The sequence below is a fragment of the Notolepis coatsorum genome, assembly GCF_963971535.1.
Source record: "Notolepis coatsorum genome assembly, chromosome: 18".
In the NCBI taxonomy this organism is placed as follows: domain Eukaryota; kingdom Metazoa; phylum Chordata; class Actinopteri; order Aulopiformes; family Paralepididae; genus Notolepis; species Notolepis coatsorum.
Genome location: NC_140182.1, coordinates 3,652,903 through 3,679,405, shown reverse-complemented (window position 1 = coordinate 3,679,405; position 26,503 = coordinate 3,652,903). Strand labels below are relative to the sequence as shown.

General features: G+C 43.8%; 1 protein-coding gene across 1 annotated transcript in view; it reads left to right on the top strand.

Moving 5' to 3' along the window:
- Positions 1-26,503, top strand: part of afg3l1 (AFG3-like AAA ATPase 1) — a 53,326-nt gene that overhangs the window by 13,115 nt on the left and 13,708 nt on the right. Inside the window, 9 exon segments of the mRNA XM_084335447.1 lie at positions 1,337-1,461; positions 3,462-3,732; positions 7,840-7,977; positions 10,568-10,721; positions 17,488-17,595; positions 18,036-18,161; positions 20,918-21,028; positions 21,531-21,646; positions 23,270-23,470. Of these exon segments, the coding sequence (XP_084191573.1) occupies positions 1,337-1,461; positions 3,462-3,732; positions 7,840-7,977; positions 10,568-10,721; positions 17,488-17,595; positions 18,036-18,161; positions 20,918-21,028; positions 21,531-21,646; positions 23,270-23,470 (1,350 nt within the window).

The window sequence follows — 26,503 nt, the reverse complement described above, 5'->3', positions numbered from 1 at the left end:
GCCAGTAGTGTTTACAATATAAATATGGATCACAGTGTAGGAGCCAGTAGTGTTTACAATATAAATATGGATCACAGTGTAGGAGCCAGCAGTGTTTACAATATAAATATGGATCACAGTGTAGGAGCCAGTAGTGTTTACAATATAAATATGGATCACAGTGTAGGAGCCAGCAGTGTTTACAATATAAATATGGATCACAGTGTAGGAGCCAGCAGTGTTTACAATATAAATATGGATCACAGTGTAGGAGCCAGTAGTGTTTACAATATAAATATGGATCACAGTGTAGGAGCCAGTAGTGTTTACAATATAAATATGGATCACAGTGTAGGAGCCAGCAGTGTTTACAATATAAATATGGAGGAGGTGACAATGGGTCACGGCAGCGGTTATTGATGTATTGATCCACAGTTCGGGGGAAGGGTGACCGTGAGGTCACTGCAGCTGTCGGGGTCAGAGGTCAGAGTGTCCGCCTGGCACATGCTAGATTCCTGAGAAGGCACTGGGTCCTATGTACACACTACTATACAATATACAGTTTTAACTCTGCCATTATGCTATACTTAGTACTATATCTAAACTATACTATACAAGAAGAACCACATCGGTTCTTAACTCCTTTCCTTAAAGTGACCTTTATGTTCCTCATTCCTTTTAAAGTGACCTTTCCATTTGGTTTCAAGTCACTGTTTGTGTGGGAGCGAATGTTTAAAGCGATTGCAGCGCGTGTGTGTGCGCGCTCATGTGTGTGTGTGTGTGTGTGTGTGCTCATGTTCTCTCGTTGTGACTCCCCTCTCTGTTGCGTCGCTCCAGAGCTACGTGTGTGTGTGTGCGCGCTCATGTGTGTGTGTGTGCGTGCCCTCATGTTCTCTCCTCGTGACTCTCCTCCCCTCTCCTCCAGAGCTACGTCTGGTTCAACATCGGCAGCGTGGACACCTTGTGTGTCTGTGTGTGTTCTCTCCTCGTGACTCTCCTCCCCTCTCCTCCAGAGCTACGTCTGGTTCAACATCGGCAGCGTGGACACCTTGTGTGTCTGTGTGTGTTCTCTCCTCGTGACTCTCCTCTCCTCCAGAGCTACGTGTGGTTCAACATCGGCAGCGTGGACACCTTGTGTCTGTGTGTGTTCTCTCCTCGTGACTCTCCTCCCCTCTCCTCCAGAGCTACGTCTGGTTCAACATCGGCAGCGTGGACACCTTCGTGTGTCTGTGTGTGTTCTCTCCTCGTGACTCTCCTCCCCTCTCCTCCAGAGCTACGTCTGGTTCAACATCGGCAGCGTGGACACCTTGTGTCTGTGTGTGTTCTCTCCTCGTGACTCTCCTCCCCTCTCCTCCAGAGCTATGTCTGGTTCAACATCGGCAGCGTGGACACCTTCGAGCGGAACCTGGAGGCGGCGCACATGGAGCTGGGCCTGGAGCCGTCCGGCCGGGCCTCCGTGGTGTACAGCTCCGAGAGCGACGGGTGAGTGAGGCGGCGTTTAACCACAACTTAATCATAATGATAGGGCTGTCCCCGACTAAGGATTTGGATGGTCGACTAGGATTGGCCAAAATTTGCCGTTAGTCGTTTTTTTTTTTTTTTTTTTTTACTTTTTTATCGTTCCATTTAGGCTGTGGGGGGTGCTTAATGTCTGAAGGAATCGACTGAAGGCTTCTTGTCCTCTGCAAAAGCATGCAATTGGTCCACTGATGGATACATCTTGATATTTGTCTAGTCTAGTGTGTTCATTAGATGGTGAAATCCTCTTTCAGTGCCTCTGTGCCTGTTTTCGTAGGCAGTTAGCCTCTGGTATGCGTGCCATTAGCGTTAGCCACACTTCTAGGCCTCCTTTTCTTTTGGAAAGAACGATAAAAATAATTTAAATAATTTTTTTTTTTTTTTTTAATTTTTTTTTTTAATTTGTATTTTTTATTAGACCAAATGCGGCCACATTTTTATAGGATTCGATCACATTTTCATAACAATAGCACCCTGCGCCGTTTTCATTGAAGTTTCTTACAAATTAACGATGCTCTGTGTTGTCCTTTATATGCCGATTATCATTAGAATCTTAAATTGTACCATATGTCCCCCTTTAGACAACATATGTAACGCTACCAGCGCACTTTTGTCAAGATAATTAGTTTACCATTCGCGTTCGCTATACCGAGGTCGCAGTAATAGTTTACCGCTGTTCAGATCACGTCGAAGAATATAGACACATCCCAGTGACCTGTGACCTGTGCTAACGCTCTTGGGAAATGCAGTGTTGTAGTTTTCCACATTTTCACCTTTTAATTTTAAACCAATGCTGCCATCTACTGACAACAGAAAGTGTTGTCTAATCGTCACCTTGAGAGCCACTTCCGTATACAGCGTCGCCCCAAACCCATTCTAGAGATTCCCACTTTTTACTGGGAGTGGGGCGTGGCCGTCAGCGTTTCCGTTAGCCGGTAATTACCGGTATTTGACCGGCAAAATCTGTTGAAGTCCGACATATTTAATCTCTCTGGTCATAATGTCCGGTGAAAATAATTCCCTGAGTCTAAGCACAATTTGATTATTTGAATTGTATTAAAATAGGCTAAAATTAAATAGCCTATGCGATGAACGAAACGATCATTACATTTGTTTCCTCGTTGCTTCTAATAATGACAACGACGTTGTCAGCGAGAGCTTAGTGCTGGGTGTGCTAACCTTTGTGAAGCTGCAGAGCCGGAGCAGCAGCAGCACAATGCAGTACTCCAGCAGTACTCCAATTCAGCCATTTTCAATTCAATGTTGGGTGGGGGGCGCTGTTGTGCGGTTCCCAGAAAAGAGCCAATAACAGCTGAATCTGCTGCTCTGCAGCGCCATACTCTTTGCAAATAAGTCGTTGCGAGGTGGAGAGAGTCGTCACGCAAACCACGATAATGTTGCCGTCTCTCTGCTTTCTCAGTTCTTCGCTTGATATAATTAATACAAATGTCCAATATAACGGAATTCGTTAGCTCATAAAAATTTGATTATAACAGACTGCTGTTTAGTGTCAGACCGACTGCCCACATACACGGTCTATTTTATTTCAAGTCAGCAGCAGCACGGAGTATCGAGGGACTTATTTTATTTGGAATATATTAATGACTGTATACGCAAAAGTAGCCTAGTTTTAAGTAATAATATTATAAATCTACATGCCTTGAGGATGACATTCTTTATATAGCCTGCCTATCAATTGTTTTAAAGCTCAATAAACTATGACCGGAATTAATCTCATTTGTCCGGTAGATTGAAATCTTGCAGGTCACGGAGACCGGCAACAATTTTTTCTAACGGAAACCCTGGTGGCCGTATTTGGTCCCAGACAATGAGAGTGGCTGCGATTGGTCACCGTGACGTTAAGAGGTTGGCCAGTCGACTACGGCTCCTCGCGACCGATTAGTCGACTAATCCACTGATAGCGGTCAGCCCTACACTCAATAATAACAACATCTCCTCCACAGCTCGTTCTTGATGAGCATGATTCCCACCTTGCTGGTGATTGGCTTCCTGCTCTTCACCCTGCGACGGGGACCAATGGGCGGAGGCATGGGCGGCGGAAAGGGCGGTCCTTTCAGCATGAGCGAGTCCACGGCCAAGATGATGAAGGACAACATCGACGTGAAGTTCAAGGACGTGGCCGGCTGCGAGGAGGCCAAGCTGGAGATCATGGAGTTCGTCAACTTCCTGAAGAACCCTCAGCAGTACCTGGACCTGGGGGCCAAGATCCCCAAGGTGAGTCCCTCAGCAGTACCTGGAGCTGGGGGCCAAGATCCCCAAGGTGAGTCCCTCAGCAGTACCTGGACCTGGGGGCCAAGATCCCCAAGGTGAGTCCCTCAGCAGTACCTGGACCTGGGGGCCAAGATCCCCAAGGTGAGTCCCTCAGCAGTACCTGGACCTGGGGGCCAAGATCCCCAAGGTGAGTCCCTCAGCAGTACCTGGAGCTGGGGGCCAAGATCCCCAAGGTGAGTCCCTTAGCAGTACCTGGAGCTGGGGGCCAAGATCCCCAAGGTGAGTCCCTCAGCAGTACCTGGACCTGGGGGCCAAGATCCCCAAGGTGAGTCCCTCAGCAGTACCTGGACCTGGGGGCCAAGATCCCCAAGGTGAGTCCCTCAGCAGTACCTGGAGCTGGGGGCCAAGATCCCCAAGGTGAGTCCCTTAGCAGTACCTGGAGCTGGGGGCCAAGATCCCCAAGGTGAGTCCCTCGGCAGTACCTGGACCTGGGGGCCAAGATCCCCAAGGTGAGTCCCTCGGCAGTACCTGGAGCTGGGGGCCAAGATCCCCAAGGTGAGTCCCTCAGCAGTACCTCGACCTGGGGGCCAAGATCCCCAAGGTGAGTCCCTCAGCAGTACCTGGACCTGGGGGCCAAGATCCCCAAGGTGAGTCCCCCAGCAGTACCTGGAGCTGGGGGCCAAGATCCCCAAGGTACGGGAACGAGGCGGTGCTGCTAACAAAGCCAGTCTAATCCTCCTTATCCCCGACTGAAGGCTATTTAATTCAGTCCTAACATCAGTGGCCATTTGGACAATGGAATAATAATTCTTATTCATTCAAGTTTCAAGGTTCTAAGTTTGCTTTTATTTGTAATGTATAAAGTACATTACAGTGAAATGCTTGGTTCTGTATTATGAGCCCCTGAGAATGTGCTTCACACAGTAAAAAAAACTGTACAAATAAAAACACTATACAATATACAAACTAAAGTACAGCCGAAGTACAATGAAGTAAAAATGCAGACAATGAGGTACAAAAACTTGTTTTTAAAAAGGCAAGGTGCAAAATGCAAATGAGGTATGGATGTAGAGCAAATCTCTTTTAATAAATAGATAAATACGATGTAGTGTTAAAGTGTCTAAAGTGAGTGTTAACCTCTTAACACATTGGGCGCCGGGGGTTGTGCCCATCATTGTACCCAGTCTGCCACCGTTGAAAGCCTATGGAGATGTTCACCTTCTTTGCAGGGCTATAACTTTTTAAATTGTATTGCTATATCTGCATTACTATGGCCCATTCAACATCGATTATCTATCGTTCAGGATGTGGGAACGTTATATTTTTTCATTCATACATTGTTGTGTTAATACCGTCTAGAATATAAGTATGTTTTTAAGGTTTTCTGCTGTAATTCCAAAAACAAGAGTTATAGGCCCTGACGCTAGGGATGGGTACCTTCACATTTGAACCGATACCGGTACCGGTACCTGTGAATCGATACCGGTACCCAACGGTACCTTTTTTCGGTACTTTAGTCTCAAGAAATTTAATTTACCTACCTCAGTCGTAAAAAAAAAATCCAAACTTCAAATAACTACAATTTAGACAGTTAACATTAATAATTTTTTTTTTCCGGTTTCTCACTTGATTCGATACTCGGTAGTACCGACGTGTTTCGGTTCGGTACCTCAAAAGTACCGAATTCGGTACCCATCCCTACCTGACGCATATGATAGATTATCGATTGGTGTTTCTTTCCTATACACGCTATATTAAAAAATTCAAATGTATATGATCGGTATACATTATGCTTCATCATGCGTGAAGGAAAGGGGGGGGGGGGGCTTGTGTAACGGCTTTATTTAGTATGGGTTGATATATGGATCAGATGGTTTGCAGTGAAATGAATAAACAATCGGGCTGAAAATAACGTTAGTGTCCTCTTACCGTTCGCCGATGAGACTGGAGGAAAAATATCCCAATTATTTGACGCCGATCTCCTAGATCCATTTCCGGTTTGTATGGCGCAATAAACGCTGAAATCATATCGATTATTGAGTTTAGAAAGCGATCCAAATGCACTATAGTGTTTGTCTGGATCCACGTAACAAGATATTACTGCCGGAGGGATTTCCTTGATGCACCAGCGCCACTTCCGGTTTTGGCGAGAGTGTAACTCGCCCGACCATCCACCAGGCGGCGGTATTGAGGCGTTGCAATCTCATACAGCGTACCGCTGCAGCCCAGAGGGAGACTGGATGAAAAAAAATTATAAAAATGAAATATTGATCCCAAAAACGACTTACGCCGTTGTTGGCGTTCAACGCATGGCGGGCAAAAACCCGGAGCCTATTTTCTGAAAATCCGCCTAAGAATACATACCTAAGTAAATGGAATATTGCTCCACTTCTACAAGTCCATTTGCATATTCTTGGTGTCAGAAATATTGTGTCTATTACTAGGCTTGCTTAAATTGTGATGAAACAAAGGAGAATATGAATTATGATTTTTCTTTGCATTTTTGACAGTGAATAACACCATGCTAATAATGACCAAACATTAAAAACTGCCACTGATCTCGTTCAGTACCTTCCTGAGATCATGTGTACAAAAAATCTAAGGAAATGAATAAAGGGAAGATGATTAAACAGAAGGTTCTGTAGATACAGTACTGAATTCTCCCATCCGGACCAATGCCATTTGAAATATTATTATAGAATATAGAATAGCAGGCTTATAAATTAACTTATTTCACACATAAAATAAATTAACTTATTTTATACATATTATCTTTCAAATGCCCGAGTTCAATTTGGATTTAGTATCACCAGGCGTGCATAAGAACAGATAATGAAATCGACTGTACCTTTTTTATTTTGACCACAGTGCAGCCGTTTTGAAACTAATTTCAGATCTAATTGTTGCTACATGCTAACAATAGGGAAGAGAAACTAACTGCGTTTTCAAATTTGTCAAAAAATTTACCTTTTGTGGTAGAATTATCCAGAATAATAACAGTTATTGAAATAATTCATACAGAACTCTGAACCTTGAACCCCATAGAACTTTAGGGGAAGTGTAGTTTTCAAAAATTCCAACGCAAAGCCATAGGTATGGATCTCTGCTACAAAATGGCAGCAAAAAAAACTACAATTCCCATGATTCAAGGTTTTACAAAATGGGCGCCTCTCGCGAAATAACATTGACATTTCGAGAATGAAAATCTATCTAATAGCACTTTAACATATTCCTAAACTAACTTATTGATGATAATATACATTCTAAATGCTGTTCTGACATGGTTATGATGTTTATACTTGAATATGTTTGAAAATTAAAACTATACTTTTGTAGAACAATGTGGAGATATATGATTTATGACATGATGCCATTTCGGGACCGGTACCGTCGGGTGGGAGAGTGTTTGTTTAAAGTGAGTGTGGATGTGTGTGTGTGTGTGTGTGTGTGTGTGTGTGTGTGCAGTGAGTGTAGATGGATGGGTTGACGTCACATGGAGTCATTGAGCATCCTGGGCCCTGGGGATAGAAGCTCCTTCATTCATCAAACATGACCATTTAGTTTACTCAGTTTATTTGATCAGCGACAGTGCATATCAATCAACAGTTATACATTTATAAATTAATACAAATTAAAAACTGTAAATATGCCAACATTAGCAGGGTGGCTAGTTTTCAGTTGTAGTCCCTGGGCCAGATGTTTAAGCCAGAAAAGAAACAGAAAAATAGAAGGATATTAAAGCTAATATAAAAACAGTTTAAAACATATTCTGTACATTCACTCACTAGGCATTCGTGCATCTATAAAAAAAAAAACAGTGTACAGGGACTAATCAAAGCCCATACATGTATAGGCAGGCACACATATGGCAGGCACACATATACATAATCATAAATCACATAACCACATAATCACAATCAGGACAGTCAGGCTAGTGGGCGAGCATACGGGGGCTGGGCTGCTGGACCGCTACATGACATGCTAATGGTCACAGACCTGATTTTGTAACAGCCATGCTTTGAGTGTGTGTGTGTGAAGGACCTGAGTGTATTAGTAGTGCCGTACATGATATTGTTGTATACCTACTGTATGTACCTGCTGTGACCACAGGGGGCGGTGCTGTCCGGACCTCCAGGCACGGGGAAGACCCTGCTGGCCAAGGCCACCGCCGGAGAGGCCAACGTCCCCTTCATCACCGTCAACGGCTCCGAGTTCCTGGAGATGTTCGTTGGTGTCGGTCCAGCCAGGGTGAGAGGGCGAGCCCAGAGCTTTATCTAGTCCAGGGTGAGAGGGCGAGCCCAGAGCTTTATCTAGTCCAGCCAGGGTGAGAGGGCGAGCCCAGAGCTTTATCTAGTCCAGGGTGAGAGGGCGAGCCCAGAGCTTTATCTAGTCCAGCCAGGGTGAGAGGGCGAGCCAAGAGCTTTATCTAGTCCAGCCAGGGTGAGAGGGCGAGCCCAGAGCTTTATCTAGTCCAGGGTGAGAGGGCGAGCCCAGAGCTTTATCTAGTCCAGGGTGAGAGGGCGAGCCCAGAGCTTTATCTAGTCCAGGGTGAGAGGGCGAGCCCAGAGCTTTATCTAGTCCAGCCAGGGTGAGAGGGCGAGCCCAGAGCTTTATCTAGTCCAGCCAGGGTGAGAGGGCGAGCCCAGAGCTTTATCTAGTCCAGCCAGGGTGAGAGGGCGAGCCCAGAGCTTTATCTAGTCCAGCCAGGGTGAGAGGGCGAGCCCAGAGCTTTATCTAGTCCAGCCAGGGTGAGAGGGCGAGCCCAGAGCTTTATCTAGTCCAGCCAGGGTGAGAGGGCGAGCCCAGAGCTTTATCTAGTCCAGCCAGGGTGAGAGGGCGAGCCCAGAGCTTTATCTAGTCCAGCCAGGGTGAGAGGGCGAGCCAAGAGCTTTATCTAGTCCAGCCAGGGTGAGAGGGCGAGCCCAGAGCTTTATCTAGTCCAGCCAGGGTGAGAGGGCGAGCCCAGAGCTTTATCTAGTCCAGGGTGAGAGGGCGAGCCCAGAGCTTTATCTAGTCCAGCCAGGGTGAGAGGGCGAGCCCAGAGCTTTATCTAGTCCAGCCAGGGTGAGAGGGCGAGCCCAGAGCTTTATCTAGTCCAGGGTGAGAGGGCGAGCCCAGAGCTTTATCTAGTCCAGGGTGAGAGGGCGAGCCCAGAGCTTTATCTAGTCCAGGGTGAGAGGGCGAGCCCAGAGCTTTATCTAGTCCAGCCATCGCCGACCGACGGCGATGCTCCATCACATTTGCGGAGCTAATGATGCTAATGATGGAGCATCGCCGTCGATTGTGTGATAGTAAAGGGCTAACCTTCTGTCGTGTGGCAGTGAAAGGGTTAAAAACAGTGAACCAAGTAAAATAATATAATAAAAAGAATTCAAATAAAATCATCAGTCAATAACTAAAAACTATAGGAACAGTGAGGACAAAGGGTGCCTATATATTACATATATATAAATATACATTAGATAGCAATGAACCCATGACTCCGTAGTAGGGGTGTAAAGGTACACGTATCCGTACCGAATCGTTTCAGCACGGCTGTGTACCGAACAAATACAACGGTATGTTAACCACAAGTTTTTTTCCCCTCCACAATCTAATATAATTTTTAAATTTTATTTTTAAGTCGATTTATTAATTTCAATATAGAATATTCGTTGACAGCCCTACAAGTAGTGACTGCACACTACATCGCCCCTGAGTGGAACATGGAAAGCCAAACTTTCCCCCACTGTACCGGAAACCCCGTACCGAACCGTGACTTCGAAACAGAGGGACGTATCGTACCGTGGTGTGAACCGTTACACCCCTAGTCGGTAGCGTTCTGTGATGACGAATGTCCGCACTCAGAAAATTATACTTTATTATACGTAATAATAATAATACTGTCTCCTTTTTTTTAAAGGGGCACTTCACCAAATAACAATGCTGAATTATTTAGCGTATAATCTCGCACACATTCCCAAACTCCAAAACAATAAATGTGTGCAAACGGTTTCACACGCGTCCAAAAACTCTATAAACAGTTTTGCACACATTAATTTAGTTCGACAGTTGAACATGGCCACCAGTGATGTCATCGGGGACATTGAATCCTTGTGTTGTGTTAATTACAGCTCAATGAAATGATATAGATGATAAAATTGCAACACCTTGACTTATAGAGACTGCTACCTTATCATTTCATCGAGCTGTAATTAACACACGGCACCAAGGATTCAATGTCTGATGACATCACTGTCTGGTGGCCATATTCTAACTAATTTACTCCCAATAACTAGGGATGCTCGATATTGGCTTTTTTACCTATACCGATATACCGATATTGTCCAACTCTTAATTTCCTATATCGATATCAACCGATACCGATATATGCAGGGTTCCCCCCCCCCAAAAAACTGAATAATTTCAGGTAATTAACATTACATATGTCTTGTTGTGGAATTAACACAACATTATGCACACTTTTGACAATAAATAAAATCAGAATTTGTTCTTACTTGCTTGCCTGGGTAAATAAAGGTTATAGAAATGTAAAAAAAGAAAAAAAGGGGGGTTTTTGAAAACCGATACCGATATTTTCCGATATCACATTTTAATGCCGATATCGGCCGATAATATTGGACATCCCTACCAATAACCATCGAACAAAATTAACGTGTGCAACGTTGTTCAGAGTTTTTGGATGCGTCTGAAAAGTGCCTTTTAAAATTATTAAGGGAAACGAGTGACGCTTGTTTGTGTCCAGGGGCCGTTGTGTGTGTGAAGTGATCTGTGAAATAATAAGTTCTCCGCCGTCATGAGATTGTTGAATTTGTCCGTCTCTCCCTCCCTTCTCCAGGTAAGGGACATGTTTGCCATGGCGAGGAAGAACGCCCCCTGCATCCTCTTCATCGACGAGATCGACGCGGTGGGTCGCAAGCGGGGCGGCGGGAACTTCGGGGGCCAGAGCGAGCAGGAGAACACGCTCAACCAGCTGCTGGTGGAGATGGACGGTGAGCTCACTGCTTCTCCTGACCTTTAACACTTTCAGCGCCACGCCTGGTTTTCCGTTTTACCGCTTGAATGCCACCATCGGCGCCAATGTTAACGTTAATATCGCCTAATCTATGTTTTAAATTATGGCTATGTGTCTAATCTGCCCATCGCATTATCAAAGACTATTTTCCAGTCAGTGCTGTGAAGGCAGATTGTTTTTTTATCGCGTCGTTGCCGTTTCAGAGCAGTTAGAAAAGCCCCCGTTTTGATATAAAAAAACTGCTCATTCTGGAGCATTCTATGAAAATCGTCTTTTAGTGGAATATTCCACAACGTTGATATTCGTCGGCCTTTTTATGAATCGTTTTCAAATAAACGCTAGATGATCAATATTATACGTGCACGCACGCACATTACGGCCGCACACTGATAATCGCTCCGTTGATTTCCTCACGGACTTTTACAGTGAAACCGAAAGAAGACATTTCACAAAACAGCTTATAACTTCATCAAACTTACTCTGATTATCCTACCACTGATAACATAGAGTCCTTACCTGACATCAGATGGTATCCAACTGGTATATTCCAATTCCTGATCACAATTAGAAAAAATTGATACGTGTATGGATCCAACGCGATACAGTAGAACTCCATGATCCGCGGGGATCTGAGGCTCCAGAATGAACTCTAGTAACCCCGGCTGGATCAGTGAACTGGAAAGTACCGGATTTTTTTTCCCCATTTCATTTTCATTGAGTCCATTCCAAAATCACTTATGTCATCTGGGAGACGACAGGGGGCGCTTTTTTCCACAGTGATCGCCGGCGCCCCTCGGCTATACTCGGGTAGGCTCGGGTGATGCAATAATTTTTCAGATCGCAAAAAAAAAAATTTAAAAAAATTCCGAGAAATCTCATGAGTGGCATGCAACCACCTATAAAAAAACCCGAGAAATCTCGTGAGTGGCACTCAAAGTGTTAACCTCGCAGATTTTCCCCACGGCTCCCACGGGCAGAATTTTGCCCCGATCCTCGCAAGATTAAATCCCCGGGTACCTCTCGGCGTGCCGAAGCTTTTCCTAAATCACTTCCATCATCGAAGACGAGGGGAAAAGTGTTAAGTCTACTATAAATAAACACGACGTTTATCTTCTGTTAACTTGGTTTATTTGATCAACTTGCAAACACCAATACAGAGCCATTAACGAACAGTGGACCTCATGCTCGTGGTCGACACAGACTAACTGCGCATGCGTTTCACAGCCTCCAGAGGGCAACCTAGATTACCGTATAGCCAGTAGTATACAGGCAAAGAGATTACATGTTAACAATCTCATTCTATCTTTTTAAAGAAATAAACAAAACAAAAATAACATTACCTTGCATGAATCATAAAACAATCACACAGTGACTTAAAACAAAAATGTTTAAATTCCCTGAGTATTAAACATAAATTTGGGAAACATTTTTAGAAACAAATACATAAACAAAAATGTTTTCAATGTTCCATTTCAAACAAACACTTTAACCCAGATCCCATTGTCCTTCACCGAGTGCTTTTAAGAGCACAAGAGCCGAAGCTCCCTTTTTTGTGAGACAGTCAGCGAGCTGAGATTTTGTGTCTGACCAACGCACCTGCCTGATGCGCTTGTTCTGAATGAGCTCCTTAATGCTACTGATTTCCAACCTGAGTCTCTTTTCTGTGACTTGTTTCGTGGACTTGAGCGCATCGAACAGAGAGTGATTATCGGTCACACAGATTACAGGGAGTGTATTCAGTCCAGCATTTCCAGTAGTGAGCTCAGAAAATAGTGTGGCTAGAAAAATTGCATTGTCTACCCCATCTGACATGGCAAGGGTTTCGCCTGCAAGGGTACTGCGAACCACACGTCTGATTTTCTTTGAATGCCAACAGAGGGGGGAAAACTTCCCTCTTTCTCCCATAAGTATTATAAAAGTACCTCCCTGTGTACCTCCGTCTGGGAGGTTTCCAAATGAAGCATCACTGAAAACTATCAAGTTCAGAGCATCACTGTTTCCCAGATGTTGAAATCTGAGTGTCACCTTTTCAGACTTTAGCTTACGGATTATTTTATTGGCATCATGAACAGACTGTACTGTTGACCCTTTTATATTAGAAGCCAAACAACATGAATCAAACATTACATCAGGTCTCGTCTGTTTAGCAACCCATAGGATCTGTCCTATTTTTGATCGTAGCTGCTCTCTCTCAATTTCGTTGAGGGGTTCATTTCTCTGTGTGGCCCGACTTGCTTGTATGGGAATAGGCTCCAGGTTCTCAATGTAACTTTGTTGATGTACCTGAACTTCACCTTTAACAGTTACAAAATCCATTCCTACATAGGAGAACTTTTCATGCTCCTCACGCCCAACCTTAAATGCAGATTGCAGTTGGGGAATCACATTGGATGAAAAGTTAGATGAGCCTGCCCAAAGAAAATCATCTACATGACATGCAAGCACCCCAGTGACCTTACATTGCTCATCCAACCAGTAAAAGACTGCCGGATCCACCTGTGAGACTCTACCACCAGTACTCAGCATGATCTCCTTCACGTTGTTGTACCAATATAGTGATGCATCTGCAAGACCATATACACATTTCTTTAGTTTCCATACAACATGTTGACATCCTGCCTCTAGAGGGGGGCGGATATAAATATCCCTGGATAGCTCAATACCCTGCAAGAATGCAGATTTGATGTCCATAGAGTGGACTTCCCACTGGTTTTGACATATCACTGATAACATAAGTCTAAGTGAATCTGTGGCACATGTGGGGGAATCTTTCGGTAACTCTTGAATATTCCGCTCTTCAAAACCTCTGGCAACCAGTCGGGCTTTAGGCACGATACCCTTGGGAGTGTCTTTAAGACTACAAACCCATCTGGTGGAAATGCATTTCTGCCCTGCATCTTCAACTTCCTCAAATACATTATTATTGTGCCAGCTCTTTATTTCTTCCTGTTTAGCTGCATCAAATGAAATGTCTTTGGTTACAAGTACATCAGCTTCTCTGTCTTCTGTTTGAATGTTGAGATTATCAACCTGTGAGATATCAACTGCTTCCTTTTGCCCATCACTACCATCATTGTCTAGATGTTGCATGTTATACCAGGTTTTATATTTCCCCGTAGCCTTGCCAGATCTCCCTAAGACTCTTGCCTTAAGTAGAGTGTTGTCACCTCTGTTCATATATGTTACCGTCTGTCCTGTTTTTAAACTCACACCTGCAGAAGGGGCAGGATTATTATGGGCATTAGGCCTATGCTCCATTTCAGTTAGAGTTACACCACTCAAAGTGTTTGGTGGATCGATAGCTTCACTTGTACTGGCTTCTTGTTGTTCATGTTCATTCTCTGTATTTTGCTCACTGTCTAAACTACCAGTTGCATTGTTTATACCTTGCTCACTTCCTGCTTCTGTGTCAGCATCAGTTTGTACCATGTGCTCTTCACTAACCTTTGTGTTCACCTTAGAAAGCCTAGAGTGATGCACTCTCACTAAGCAACCACCATGCCTCACAAAAACAACAGCCCCATCCTGACCAATAACTATCCCTGGTCCTTTCTTTTCCAGCCCCAGGACAACGGCGAGGGCTTGTTTCTTCTTATCAAGTTCAGTAACCAGCTTCCAAATGGCGATCTCATTTTTCCAACACTCGTATGGTCGAGACTCGTCGAACTTCGGTGGAACTTTGTAGTTAGCAGTAGCCATCTTCTGCTAACCATCCTCTGCTACCAATGTTAGTCTACTATAAATAAACACGACGTTTATCTTCTGTTAACTTGGTTTATTTGATCAACTTGCAAACACCAATACAGAGCCATTAACGAACAGTGGACCTCATGCTCGTGGTCGACACAGACTAACTGCGCATGCGTTTCACAGCCTCCAGAGGGCAACCTAGATTACCGTATAGCCAGTAGTATACAGGCAAAGAGATTACATGTTAACAAAAAGGTCAGCGCGCAACCCTGAACATTTTGCGTGATTTAAAAAAACGCTGTATTAAGTGAGTCTATTATAGGCTCCACGCGAGATTTCTACCGTGGGTACATCTGGGGCGTCCCGCAACTTTTACTCATTCATATGTAGCCCCGAAAATGCTTAGAAAAGGAAAGCCGAAAGCGTGGAATAAACTCGTAAAGAAACTGTAAAGTGTCCCACGGGCTCGCCGTGATTCCGATCCGCGTGAAAATATTCACGGCCATAGAGGAGACCGTGGGACACCTTTTTGCAACCGAATATGTGTCTCGAATTTGCTCCCACGCGGCGCGCAAGATCGCGCAAGGAAAGATCCGACATGGCCAAACCATGGCACTCTCCCCCACCACCCTAACCCAGGCTCACTGCTTCTCCTGACCCTGACCCTAACCAGGGCTGGGCGATATGGCCAAACATGTCATCACCATATATCACGCTAAAATTTTTCATAAAGTTTGATATCGATAATTATCTATATTTTTATTAGTATTAACAGTTTCAGTGCCCGCCAGTTAACATTGAAAACCCTGTTGAGTGCCATCATCCACTTCAATGTTAGCGTTAAAAACGCCTAATCTATGTTTTAAATTATGGCTATGTGTCTAATCTGCCCGTCGCTTATCAATGACTTGTTTGCAGTCAACATTGTCGAAACGGATTGTTTTTTAATCGGTTCATATCCTTTTTTATAGCATTTCGAAAAGCTATCGTTCTCTCGGAATTTTTTGGAAAATTTAAAGATTCCCCCATAAACTGCATTTATTGGAATATTCTCGAATACACTAGACGCGTTGTCATTTGTCTGCCTATTTATGAATAGTTTTCAAATAAACGCTAGATTATCGATAGTATGTGTACTTATGCATGCTATAGACGCGAGCTGAAAAATCTATTCTCTCGTTTCCTTAAGATTGCACACACTGGCTGCTGTAAATATATATTCCATGCTGCTTTCCGTCTCGCGATCAGATCCCTCTTGATCAGACGGCTCGCCAGCACAATGGAGCCAGTTGGCTCCACCTCTACAGATCCCAGGTCAGTCTAATCGACTGACCTGCAGTTACACAGGGATAGACGATAGGGGGCGCTTTTTCATATCTGAGCTCCTGGAGGGGCTGCTGTACCAACGGGAGACTCGGTTGATGAAATATGAATTCAGATCGCTAATAAAACAATAAAACGACATTTGTCGTCGTCGGCACTCACCGGGGGGGCTGATAAAACAAGATATGTCGTCGCTGGCACTTGATGTGTTAAAAAAAAAAAAAAAATTTGTAACTTATTATTTAAACAACAAAATGTTTGACTCGCGACTGGAGACTAGCTCTGCTAGCACACATAGCCTACTGTGTACAGACGGTTTCAAACTGTATTTTAAATTAGAAAGCAAACTAAATAAATGGACGAGAAAAAGAAATCTCAATTTGGTCAGTATTGTCATTTGGACAAGCAAAGCCATTACTTTAAGTTGCAGGCAAGAAAGACAGGTCTGTCCACTGTCTCTGTTTTAAGTAGTTTTAAAGCTGCCCTGTTGCAGGTCACAATACAAATTTAAAAATAAAATAAAAAAATGTATTTAATCTTTTTTTATTATCGATATTATTTGTATTATCGATTATAAAAATATATCGCGATAATTATCGTTTTATCGCCTAACCCAGAGCGAGCAGGAGAACACACTCAATCAGCTGGTGGAGATGGACGCTGAGCTCAAGATACAGATCTTTTCAGTCTCCCGTTTCTAATCACCAAAGAGAGGATTCTAAAGCGATTGGAGGAACGGTGGTAACGGAGGCCTTTTCACAGAATGTGTAGAACGACCCGTTTATCCACTGTGTCGGAAGAAACGACGGTTGCTATTGTGGCGGGAAATAGCCGAAGCGAATAACTCACTCGGTCCGAAGAGACCTGGTTAATACGATTTATTAACTCAATCAAAGTATCGATACAAAATAGTAAGAGTTAGGCTGGATGACTCTCCACGAGGTGGCAAGGGATGGGTACTGATTCCGGTACTTTTAAGGGTATATCGACCGAATCACGTCGGTACTACAGAGTACCGATTCACGTGAGATCCACCGGTGCCACATTTAGGTTCTGCAAAATGTTTAGTTTACCACGAAACCTATGAAGTGTGCCGCACGACGTTCACATCAACCTTCACGTGCACAATACATGCTCACCTAGGATTTGTCTTGATTCAACAACAACACAAAGCCGTCGGGGGGCGATGGCAAGTGTGGTTACTTACTGGTTACGGATTCTGATTCTGATTGTAGTTATTTATATTGTCTTGCGTTTGTTTGTTTAATCGTTTTATACTTGTTATTTTGTCAAATACAATACCTTTTATTTATTTAAATATATAGCTGTGTACCTTTTTTTTGTTTTGTTTCTGCAGAATAGTTCATTGCTGCTAGAGTGGTTTGTTTAATCGTATTATACTTGTTATGTTATTTTGTAAAACATTATTTTTTATTTAAAGATATGCGTGTAAATATATATATAAATAATAATGACAATAAATGGTCAGCGGTTGCTATAGCAACATAAACGTAATAATGTGGTCTTATTACAGGATCTTGTGAACGAGTCACAGTGGAGCAGTAATGTTGTGCTTTTCCAGTGTTTTACATAATGCAGCACCACTGCACAGAAATGAGCCATGTTCTCAGAAGTGGTTACCAATGGTTCCGTGCAGCAGGAGAAACGACACAACATTCCGTGTTTAAAAGCCTCTTGTTGATTCCTTGTTGTTGTTGTTTTGTTTCCAGGGTTTAACACGGCCACTAATGTCGTGGTCCTGGCCGGCACCAACAGACCCGACATCTTGGATCCGGCACTCATGAGACCGGGCCGGTTTGACCGTCAGATCTATATCGGTGAGGCACCGTGGTAGTCCTTGGTCATCGAAATTCAAATCTAAAATATATATATATATATATATTTTTTGTAATCACTTATGAGGACATTTGTTTTGTATACTGTTAAGTTCAGGGTTCGCACAAGGCCCTTGAAGTGCTTAAAGTGCTTGATTTCACAAAAAATTCAAATCAACCATTCACATAGAAAGTTTTGTTCATCCATGATAAAATTGTTCCGAATCAAGAAATTGATTTATTTCATTTAAAGTGTAACTAATTGTCGGAAATTGGTTTTAAGCCATACATATAGGATAAATAGCATTTAAAAGTGAATTGTATCCTTTTAAATGCCCCTTTTTAAAATGAAAAATAGTGCTTAGGAAAGTACTTGAAAGTCCTTGAATTAAATGTTGCAACGTCTGTGGGAACCCTGTGTTAAGTTGTCATGTTCTCTCCAGGTCCACCTGACATCAAGGGCAGAGCGTCCATCTTTAAAGTCCACTTGAGACCCATCAAGCTGGACCCTAACATGGACCGAGACGGCCTCGCCAGGAAGATGGCCGCCGCCACACCAGGCTTCACAGGTACAGCGAGGCACTTAACCCTTTCACTGCCACACTACAGACGGTTAACCCTTTCACTGCCACACTACAGACGGCTAACCCTTTCACTACCACACTACAGACGGTTAACCCTTTCACTACCACACTACAGATGGTTAACCCTTTCACTACCACACTACAGATGGTTAACCCTTTCACTAGCACACTACAGAAGGTTAACCTTTCACTAGCACACTACAGAAGGTTAACCTTTCACTACCACACTACAGAAGGTTAACTTTTTCACTACCACACTACAGACGGCTAACCCTTTCACTACCACACTACAGAAGGTTAACCCTTTCACTACCACACTACAGACGGCTAACCCTTTCACTACCACACTACAGAAGGTTAACCCTTTCACTACCACACTACAGACGGTTAACCCTTTCACTACCACACTACAGACGGCTAACCCTTTCACTGCCACACTACAGAAGGTTAACCCTTTCACTACCACACTACAGACGGCTAACCCTTTCACTACCACACTACAGAAGGTTAACCCTTTCACTACCACACTACAGACGGCTAACCCTTTCACTACCACACTACAGAAGGTTAACCCTTTCACTACCACACTACAGACGGCTAACCCTTTCACTACCACACTACAGAAGGTTAACCCTTTCACTACCACACTACAGACGGCTAACCCTTTCACTACCACACTACAGACGGTTAACCCTTTCACTACCACACTACAGCCGGCTAACCCTTTCACTGCCACACTACAGAAGGTTAACCCTTTCACTACCACACTACAGAAGGTTAACCCTTTCACTACCACGCTACATAAGGTTAACCCTTTCACTACCACACTACAGACGGTTAACCCTTTCACTACCACACTACAGAAGCTTAACCCTTTCACTACCACACTACAGAAGGTTAACCCTTTCACTACCACACTACAGACGGTTAACCCTTTCACTACCACACTACAGACGGTTAACCCTTTCACTACCACACTACAGACGGCTAACCCTTTCACTACCACACTACAGAAGGTTAACCCTTTACTATCACACTACAGACGGTTAACCCTTTCACTACCACATTACAGAAGGTTAACCTTTCACTACCACACTACAGAAGGTTAACTTTTCACTACCACACTACAGAAGGTTAACCTTTCACTACCACACTACAGAAGGTTAACCTTTCACTACCACACTACAGAAGGTTAACCCTTTCACTGCCACACTACAGAAGGTTAGCCTTTCACTACCACACTACAGAAGGTTAACCCTTTCACTACCACACTACAGAAGGTTAACATTTCACTACCACACTACAGACGGTTAACCCTTTCACTACCACACTACAGACGGTTAACCCTTTCACTACCACACTACAGAAGGTTAACCCTTTCACTACCACACTACAGACGGCTAACCCTTTCACTACCACACTACAGAAGGTTAACCCTTTACTATCACACTACAGACGGTTAACCCTTTCACTACCACATTACAGAAGGTTAACCTTTCACTACCACACTACAGAAGGTTAACTTTTCACTACCACACTACAGAAGGTTAACCTTTCACTACCACACTACAGAAGGTTAACCTTTCACTACCACACTACAGACGGTTAACCCTTTCACTGCCACACTACAGAAGGTTAACCTTTCACTACCACACTACAGAAGGTTAACCCTTTCACTACCACACTACAGAAGGTTAACATTTCACTACCACACTACAGACGGTTACCTCTTTCACTACCACACTACAGAAGGTTAACCATTTCACTACCACACTACAGACGGTTAACCCTTTCACTACCACACTACAGACGGTTAACCCTTTCACTACCACACTACATACGGTTAACCCTTTCACTACCACACTACAGACGGTTACCTCTTTCACTACCACACTACAGACTGTTAACCATTTCACTACCACACTACAGACGGTTAACATGTTCACTATAGAAGGTTAACCCTTTCACTACCACACTACAGAGGGTTAACCTTTCACTACCACACTACATACGGTTAACCCTTTCACTACCACACTGAATACGGTTAACCCTTTCACTACCACACTACAGACTGTTAACCCTTTCACTACCACACTACAGACGGTTAACCCTTTCACTGCCACACTACAGAAGGTTAACCTTTCACTACCACACTACAGAAGGTTAACCCTTTCACTACCACACTACAGAAGGTTAACATTTCACTACCACACTACAGACGGTTAACCCTTTCACTACCACACTACAGACGGTTAACCCTTTCACTACCACACTACAGAAGGTTAACCCTTTCACTACCACACTACAGACGGTTAACCCTTTCACTACCACACTACAGAAGGTTAACCCTTTCACTGCCACACTACAGACTGCTAACCCTTTCACTACCACACTAGAGACGGTTAACCCTTTCACTACCACACTACAGACGGTTAACCCTTTCACTACCACACTACAGAAGGTTAACCCTTTCACTACCACACTTACCAAAGTGTTAACCCTTTCACTGCGACAATACAGAACCTTCTGTGGTGTGGTAGTGAAAGGGTTAACCTTATGTAGTGTGGTAGTGAAAGGGTTAACCTTCTGTAGTGTGGTAGTGAAAGGGTTAACCTTCTGTAGTGTGGCAGTGAAAGGGTTACATCACATTGAGCGTGATCTGCATCACATTTTCACGTTCAAGATGAGTTCTCGAGACGTTCCTTCCTCAACATCCCCTCTCGCCCCCCCCCCCCCCCCAGGAGCCGACATCGCCAACGTGTGCAACGAGGCCGCGCTCATCGCCGCCCGACACCTCCACCCGTCGGTGAACGGCAAGCACTTTGAGCAAGCCATCGACAGGGTCATCGGAGGCGAGTACGACACCCGGACACGCGGTCGGCAGCAGCAGCTTGTACTTCAGATTCAGATTCCTCCCATTCCTTTTTATTGTCGGTACATTTTACAGCAAAGAGAGAGTGACGTTCAATTAGTTCCTCGACCGCAGCAGCATCCAATAATACCACAGTGAAGCCACACTTTACTTACTTTCTTACTTACTTTCTTACCGTATGAAGCACACTCTCAGGGGCTCATACAGAACCAAGCATTTCACCGTAGAGTACGTGTATTTTATTGTGATAATTAATAAACAAACTTGAACTTGAAACTTATATAATTTGCATAGAATAAGAATAAAATATGACTAAAATAAAGATGACTATATACAGTTCTAAAAGGTGTGCAGTGCAGATAACAGGATGTAGATATTAATACTATATAACATTTTAATAACAAAATGGTTATGTGTACAGTTGTGTGATTGTAACGGCGTGTTAATCATGGCCCTCTGGCGTCCCTCTGGTCTCGCTCCAGGCCTGGAGAAGAGGACCCAGGTGCTGCAGCCCAACGAGAAGAAGACCGTGGCCTATCACGAGGCCGGCCACGCCATCGTGGGCTGGTTCCTGGAGCACGCCGACCCACTCCTCAAGGTAACGTAGGTAGGGGGGGCGGCCGTGTCACTACATCTCCAGTGCCGGTCACCGAAGAAGAGCCCCAGTCGGGGGGGCCAGCTGGGTAGCGCAGCGGACTAAGCGCCTGCCTACCACCGCAGAGACTCTGGGATCTAATCCAGCTGTCAGCGGTACCTCCGGCTTGGTCGGTCGTCCATACTAACACGATTGGCAGTGTTAGCGGGTGGGAAGCCGGCGGGGTATGAGTGTGTCCTGGTCGTTATAAACTGCGACTCCTACTGGTCGGTCGGGGTGCCTGTTCAGCAGGGAGGGGTTCTGGGGGAAATAGCGTGAACCTCAGTGAGAGTCCTCGCTGTCGGGTGGAAAGAAGCGGCTGGCTGACTCCACATGTATCAGAGGAGGCGTGTGGTAGTTCTACACCCTCTCCAGGCCGACAGTGGGGCAATGCGCGTAACGAAGGGAATTGGCGTAACGACTAAATTGGGATGGGTGAAAAATACACAAAGCCCCCCCAAAAAAAAAAAAAAAAAGCCAGTCGAGTCCCCGTCACCCGAGTCTGAGTCCGAGTCCTCCAGGTTGAGTCCACTCCACTCTGGCCGTCAAAGAGCTGACGTACAAATAAAACAAGGTCTATGTTAGTTCAGTTTAAATGATTAGGGCCTATTACAAAAAAATTTAATAACTATATCAATGAACAAGTCCGAGTCCTCGTCTGCAGCTTCCGAGTCCGAACGCAGTCGATGCTCGAGTCCAAGTCGAGTCACGAGTCATGAAGATCAGTCCAGGCGTCAAACCACGATCACATCCCAACCCACTCTATTATAGGAGAATAAAAATACTCCCCCCCCCCCCCCCCCCCCCCCCCCCCCCGGGAAGAGGGTCGTCATGGATACGTAATAGGGATGGGCCGGGCATGAGTAATCGATTACTCGCGGCTATGAGAGAACTCGATCTTAAATGGGAACTATTTTACTATTTCTTTCACTATTTGGGCACTTTTACACAATTCCTGTGAGTTTATGAAACACCTCTGTAATTATATATATTTTTTAATTCATTGTTTTGTATTTCTAATCAAGTCCTCAAAAACAGCATTTTTCTACCTGAAGATCTCGAGCCGTTTTGAGGCTGGGCTCCTAAACCACTGTGTGGCCTGGTGGCATCTGGGACATTATCATGCAGCTGAGTCTCTCTGACATCACAGATCAGCACATTTTCAGATGACTCAGTTCAGTGAGGGTGAATATTGTGAGAGGAGGAGAATTGGAAGAATGCGCCAATATGAGAATTAGAGACATAGATCATATTAATATAAGTCCACATAGCTAGGAAACAATGCCAAACACTGAAAAAGGCCATTTATAAGATAGTTCCCCTTTAAATTATTAATAATTTTTATGAAGATTTTTTTTTTTCATATTTGTTTCACATGTATGTGTAAGATTATAACTGGTTTCATTAAAGATATACGTGAATGAACAAAATTAATTTTTTTTTTTTAGTTTTTTCCCCCTCTCCACGAGTAATACACGATTAATCGAGTATATCATGCGATCAATCGATCTGGATATTTTTTTAATGCCCATCCCTAATAATACGTAAGGATGTGTGTGGATGACACCACCTTCTCTGTGCCCGCAGGTGTCCATCATCCCCAGAGGAAAGGGCCTCGGCTACGCCCAGTACCTGCCCAAGGAGCAGTACCTGTACACCAAGGAGCAGCTGTTCGACAGGATGTGCATGATGCTGGGCGGCCGCGTGGCGGAGCAGGTGTTCTTCGACAAGATCACCACCGGGGCGCAGGACGACCTGAAGAAGGTGACGCAGTCGGCCTACGCACAGGTACGGAGCTGTCCCTAACCCTACGCCTAACGCCTGTTATTTTTCTACAACGGAGTTCGGCGATTTGCGAATCTGATTGGCCAGTGTCATTTCTGGTCATGTGACGCGTGCGCCCAATCGTGGGACCACAAGTTTCTACACCGGTTAAGCTTAGGCGCTCGTTCGAAGTTGGTTAAGGTTAGGGTTAGGCGATAGAACGCCAGGTGCTTTGCAGGCTGTTCGACGCGGAAATGGGCAAAGACACAGCTTGTCACGCTATTGGGTGCACATGTCACATGACCAGAAACGTTAGTGGCCAATCGGATTCGCCAATCGCCGAACTCCGTTGTAGAAAAATAGGACGCAACCCTAACAGGTACAGAGCTGTGTGGCCTAGAGCAGGGCTATTCAACTAAATTGTTCAGGGGGCCACATTGTCAGAAACCCAAGGGGCCAGGGGCCGGACTGCCACGGCGCCTCCCCGTGCTATGAATATATGTACACTTGACACAACACGCAACCACATTTTCACAACTTTTATTTAAAGAACTATTTTACTATTTCTTTCACTATTTGGGCACTTTTACACAATTCCTGTGGGTTTATGGAACACCTCTGTAATCTTTTTTTTTTTTTAATTCATCGTTTTGTATTTCTAATCAAGTACTCAAAAACAGCATTTTTCTACCTCAAGATCTTAAGCCGTTTTGAGCCTGGGCTCCAACCACTGTGGGAACTGTGTGGAAACTCAGCTGATTATCATGCAGCTGAGTCTCTCTGACATCACAAATCATCACATGTTCAGATGACTCAGTTCAGTGAGGGTGAATATTGTGAGAGGAGAATTGGAAGAATGCGCCAATATGAGAATTAGAGACATAGATCATATTAATATAAGTCCACATAGCTAGGAAACAATGCTAAACACTGAAAAAGACCATTTATAAGATAGTTCCCCTTTAACTACATTGCAAAAGTGCTTCATTTATGTGCCACATCTGCAACATCTCCTGCAAAAAGTGCTTCATTTATGACTGTGCAACAACTGCAACATCTCTTCAACATTTCAATATAAAAATAAAATAAAAAACAAACAAGTGCATGATGTGCATCTGAACATTTTAACATCAACACTTGAACAAAAAAACACATTTATAGTGCAGCTGAGCTTATGAAAAAGTGCTTCATGTCTGTGCAACAACAGCAAATCACAGCATCTTATTAGCACTTATTGTCGACTCTTAAAGGATAACTCCACTTTTTTTTTAAATTAGCTTATTTAACATCTTCCCTGGAGTTAGACAAGAAGATGCATACCTTTTTTGTCTCTGTGCGTGCATTTTAGCTTTGGGAATAGACGCTCCGTTAGCATAGCTTAGCTTCATCACTGGAAGTGGGGGAGGACAGTAGCCTTACAGTGCCTTACAGTGTATTGCAAGGTCTGACATTGACCAAACTTGATATGCATGACCTTGGTGGGCTCTAGGTCAACTCCTGAAAAGGGGGTCAATGTCAGACCTTGCAATCAAAAGTTAGGGGCGCACTGAAATTATGGCAAGGGTTATTAGCCCCCTAACTTTTGATTGCAAAGTCTGACATTGACCCCCTTTTCAGGAGTTGACCTAGAGCCCACCAAGGTCATGCATATCAAGTTTGGTCAATGTCAGACCTTGCAATACACTGTAAGGCACTGTAAGGCTACTGTCCTCCCCCACTTCCAGTGATGAAGCTAAGCTATGCTAACGGAGCGTCTATTCCCAAAGCTAAAATGCACGCACAGAGACAAAAAAGGTATGCATCTTCTTGTCTAACTCCAGGGAAGATGTTAAATAAGCTAATTTAAAAAAAAAGTGGAGTTATCCTTTAACTCTCAAACATCAGGGGGGTGGGGGGCAGACAGGCCTAGCCTACATACACACATCTAATGAGAGCGATTGCACTTCTTTGACTGGGCAATGGCAGAGAAAGAGGGTTCATAGGAAGTGAGGGCTACCCGCAAACAGTGATGCAAATGCTCATTTGTCAAGGAGGCATGGTTGCTTGTTTTAATGGCATTCATGTGAGAGAAACTGGATTCACAGGTGTATGTTGAGCCAAACATTGTTAGCACAGATATTGCCAGCGTTTTTATTTTGGGGAATGTCTTGACATGAACACACTTTATCCAAAATGTTGTGGTGGATTCATTCTCAAGTGCCTGCTTCAGAGCAGATGATGCTTGCATGTCAATTATTTCAAGTTGCAGGAGACCTTCATCAATGTGAAGTGATGCAAGGAACTCTTGTCCTTTTGTGGAAATAGCAGCTACATTGGCAAATGGGTTGCTCACAAAATGCATCAATTCTCTGGTCAAATTCATCAAATCGACTTGCAAAGTTTTCCCTCAATTTATCAATGAAATCTGTCATTAATTGAGTGAGTGACTTTTGGCTCAATTGTGCGTGTTAACGTTGACATGAAAATAAAAAGTAAAAAAATAAAAATAAAAATGTTTTATTTTTTTTTATTATCATGTAATCTTTGGCGGGCCGGTCAGAATCATCCCGCGGGCCGCCAGTTGAATAGCCCTGGCCTAGAGCCTTTTCCCCATAGCCTGTTTTTGGGATTCGAACTTCGTCAGGGTTTTTCGAACGGACGTTCAAACCTTCTTTTTTTTTGTAATGTCAGATTTAACAACTATTTTCAGAATTTTTTTATTTGTAATCTGACATTACAAAAAAAAATCCATCAAAATCTGTGTTGTTGCTAATCATTGACATAATGCTAGCCTGTAATAATTAGGGGTGGGAATCATCAGTTTCATCACGATACGATACGATATCGATTCTTTGGACAACGATACGATATTTGCCGATATCACAAAGTCTGCCACGATACGATACGATACGATTCAATTCAGGTGCCTGCGATCGATATGAGGCGATATTATGTGCCCATTTAACACAATCAGTCACATTTAGATCAACTAAAAAAAGGCTACGGAAATATCAATTGATGTATTTATTTTTGAGCTCTTCCAGACATTTAAATGAAAAACAATCTATTGTTTTTAAT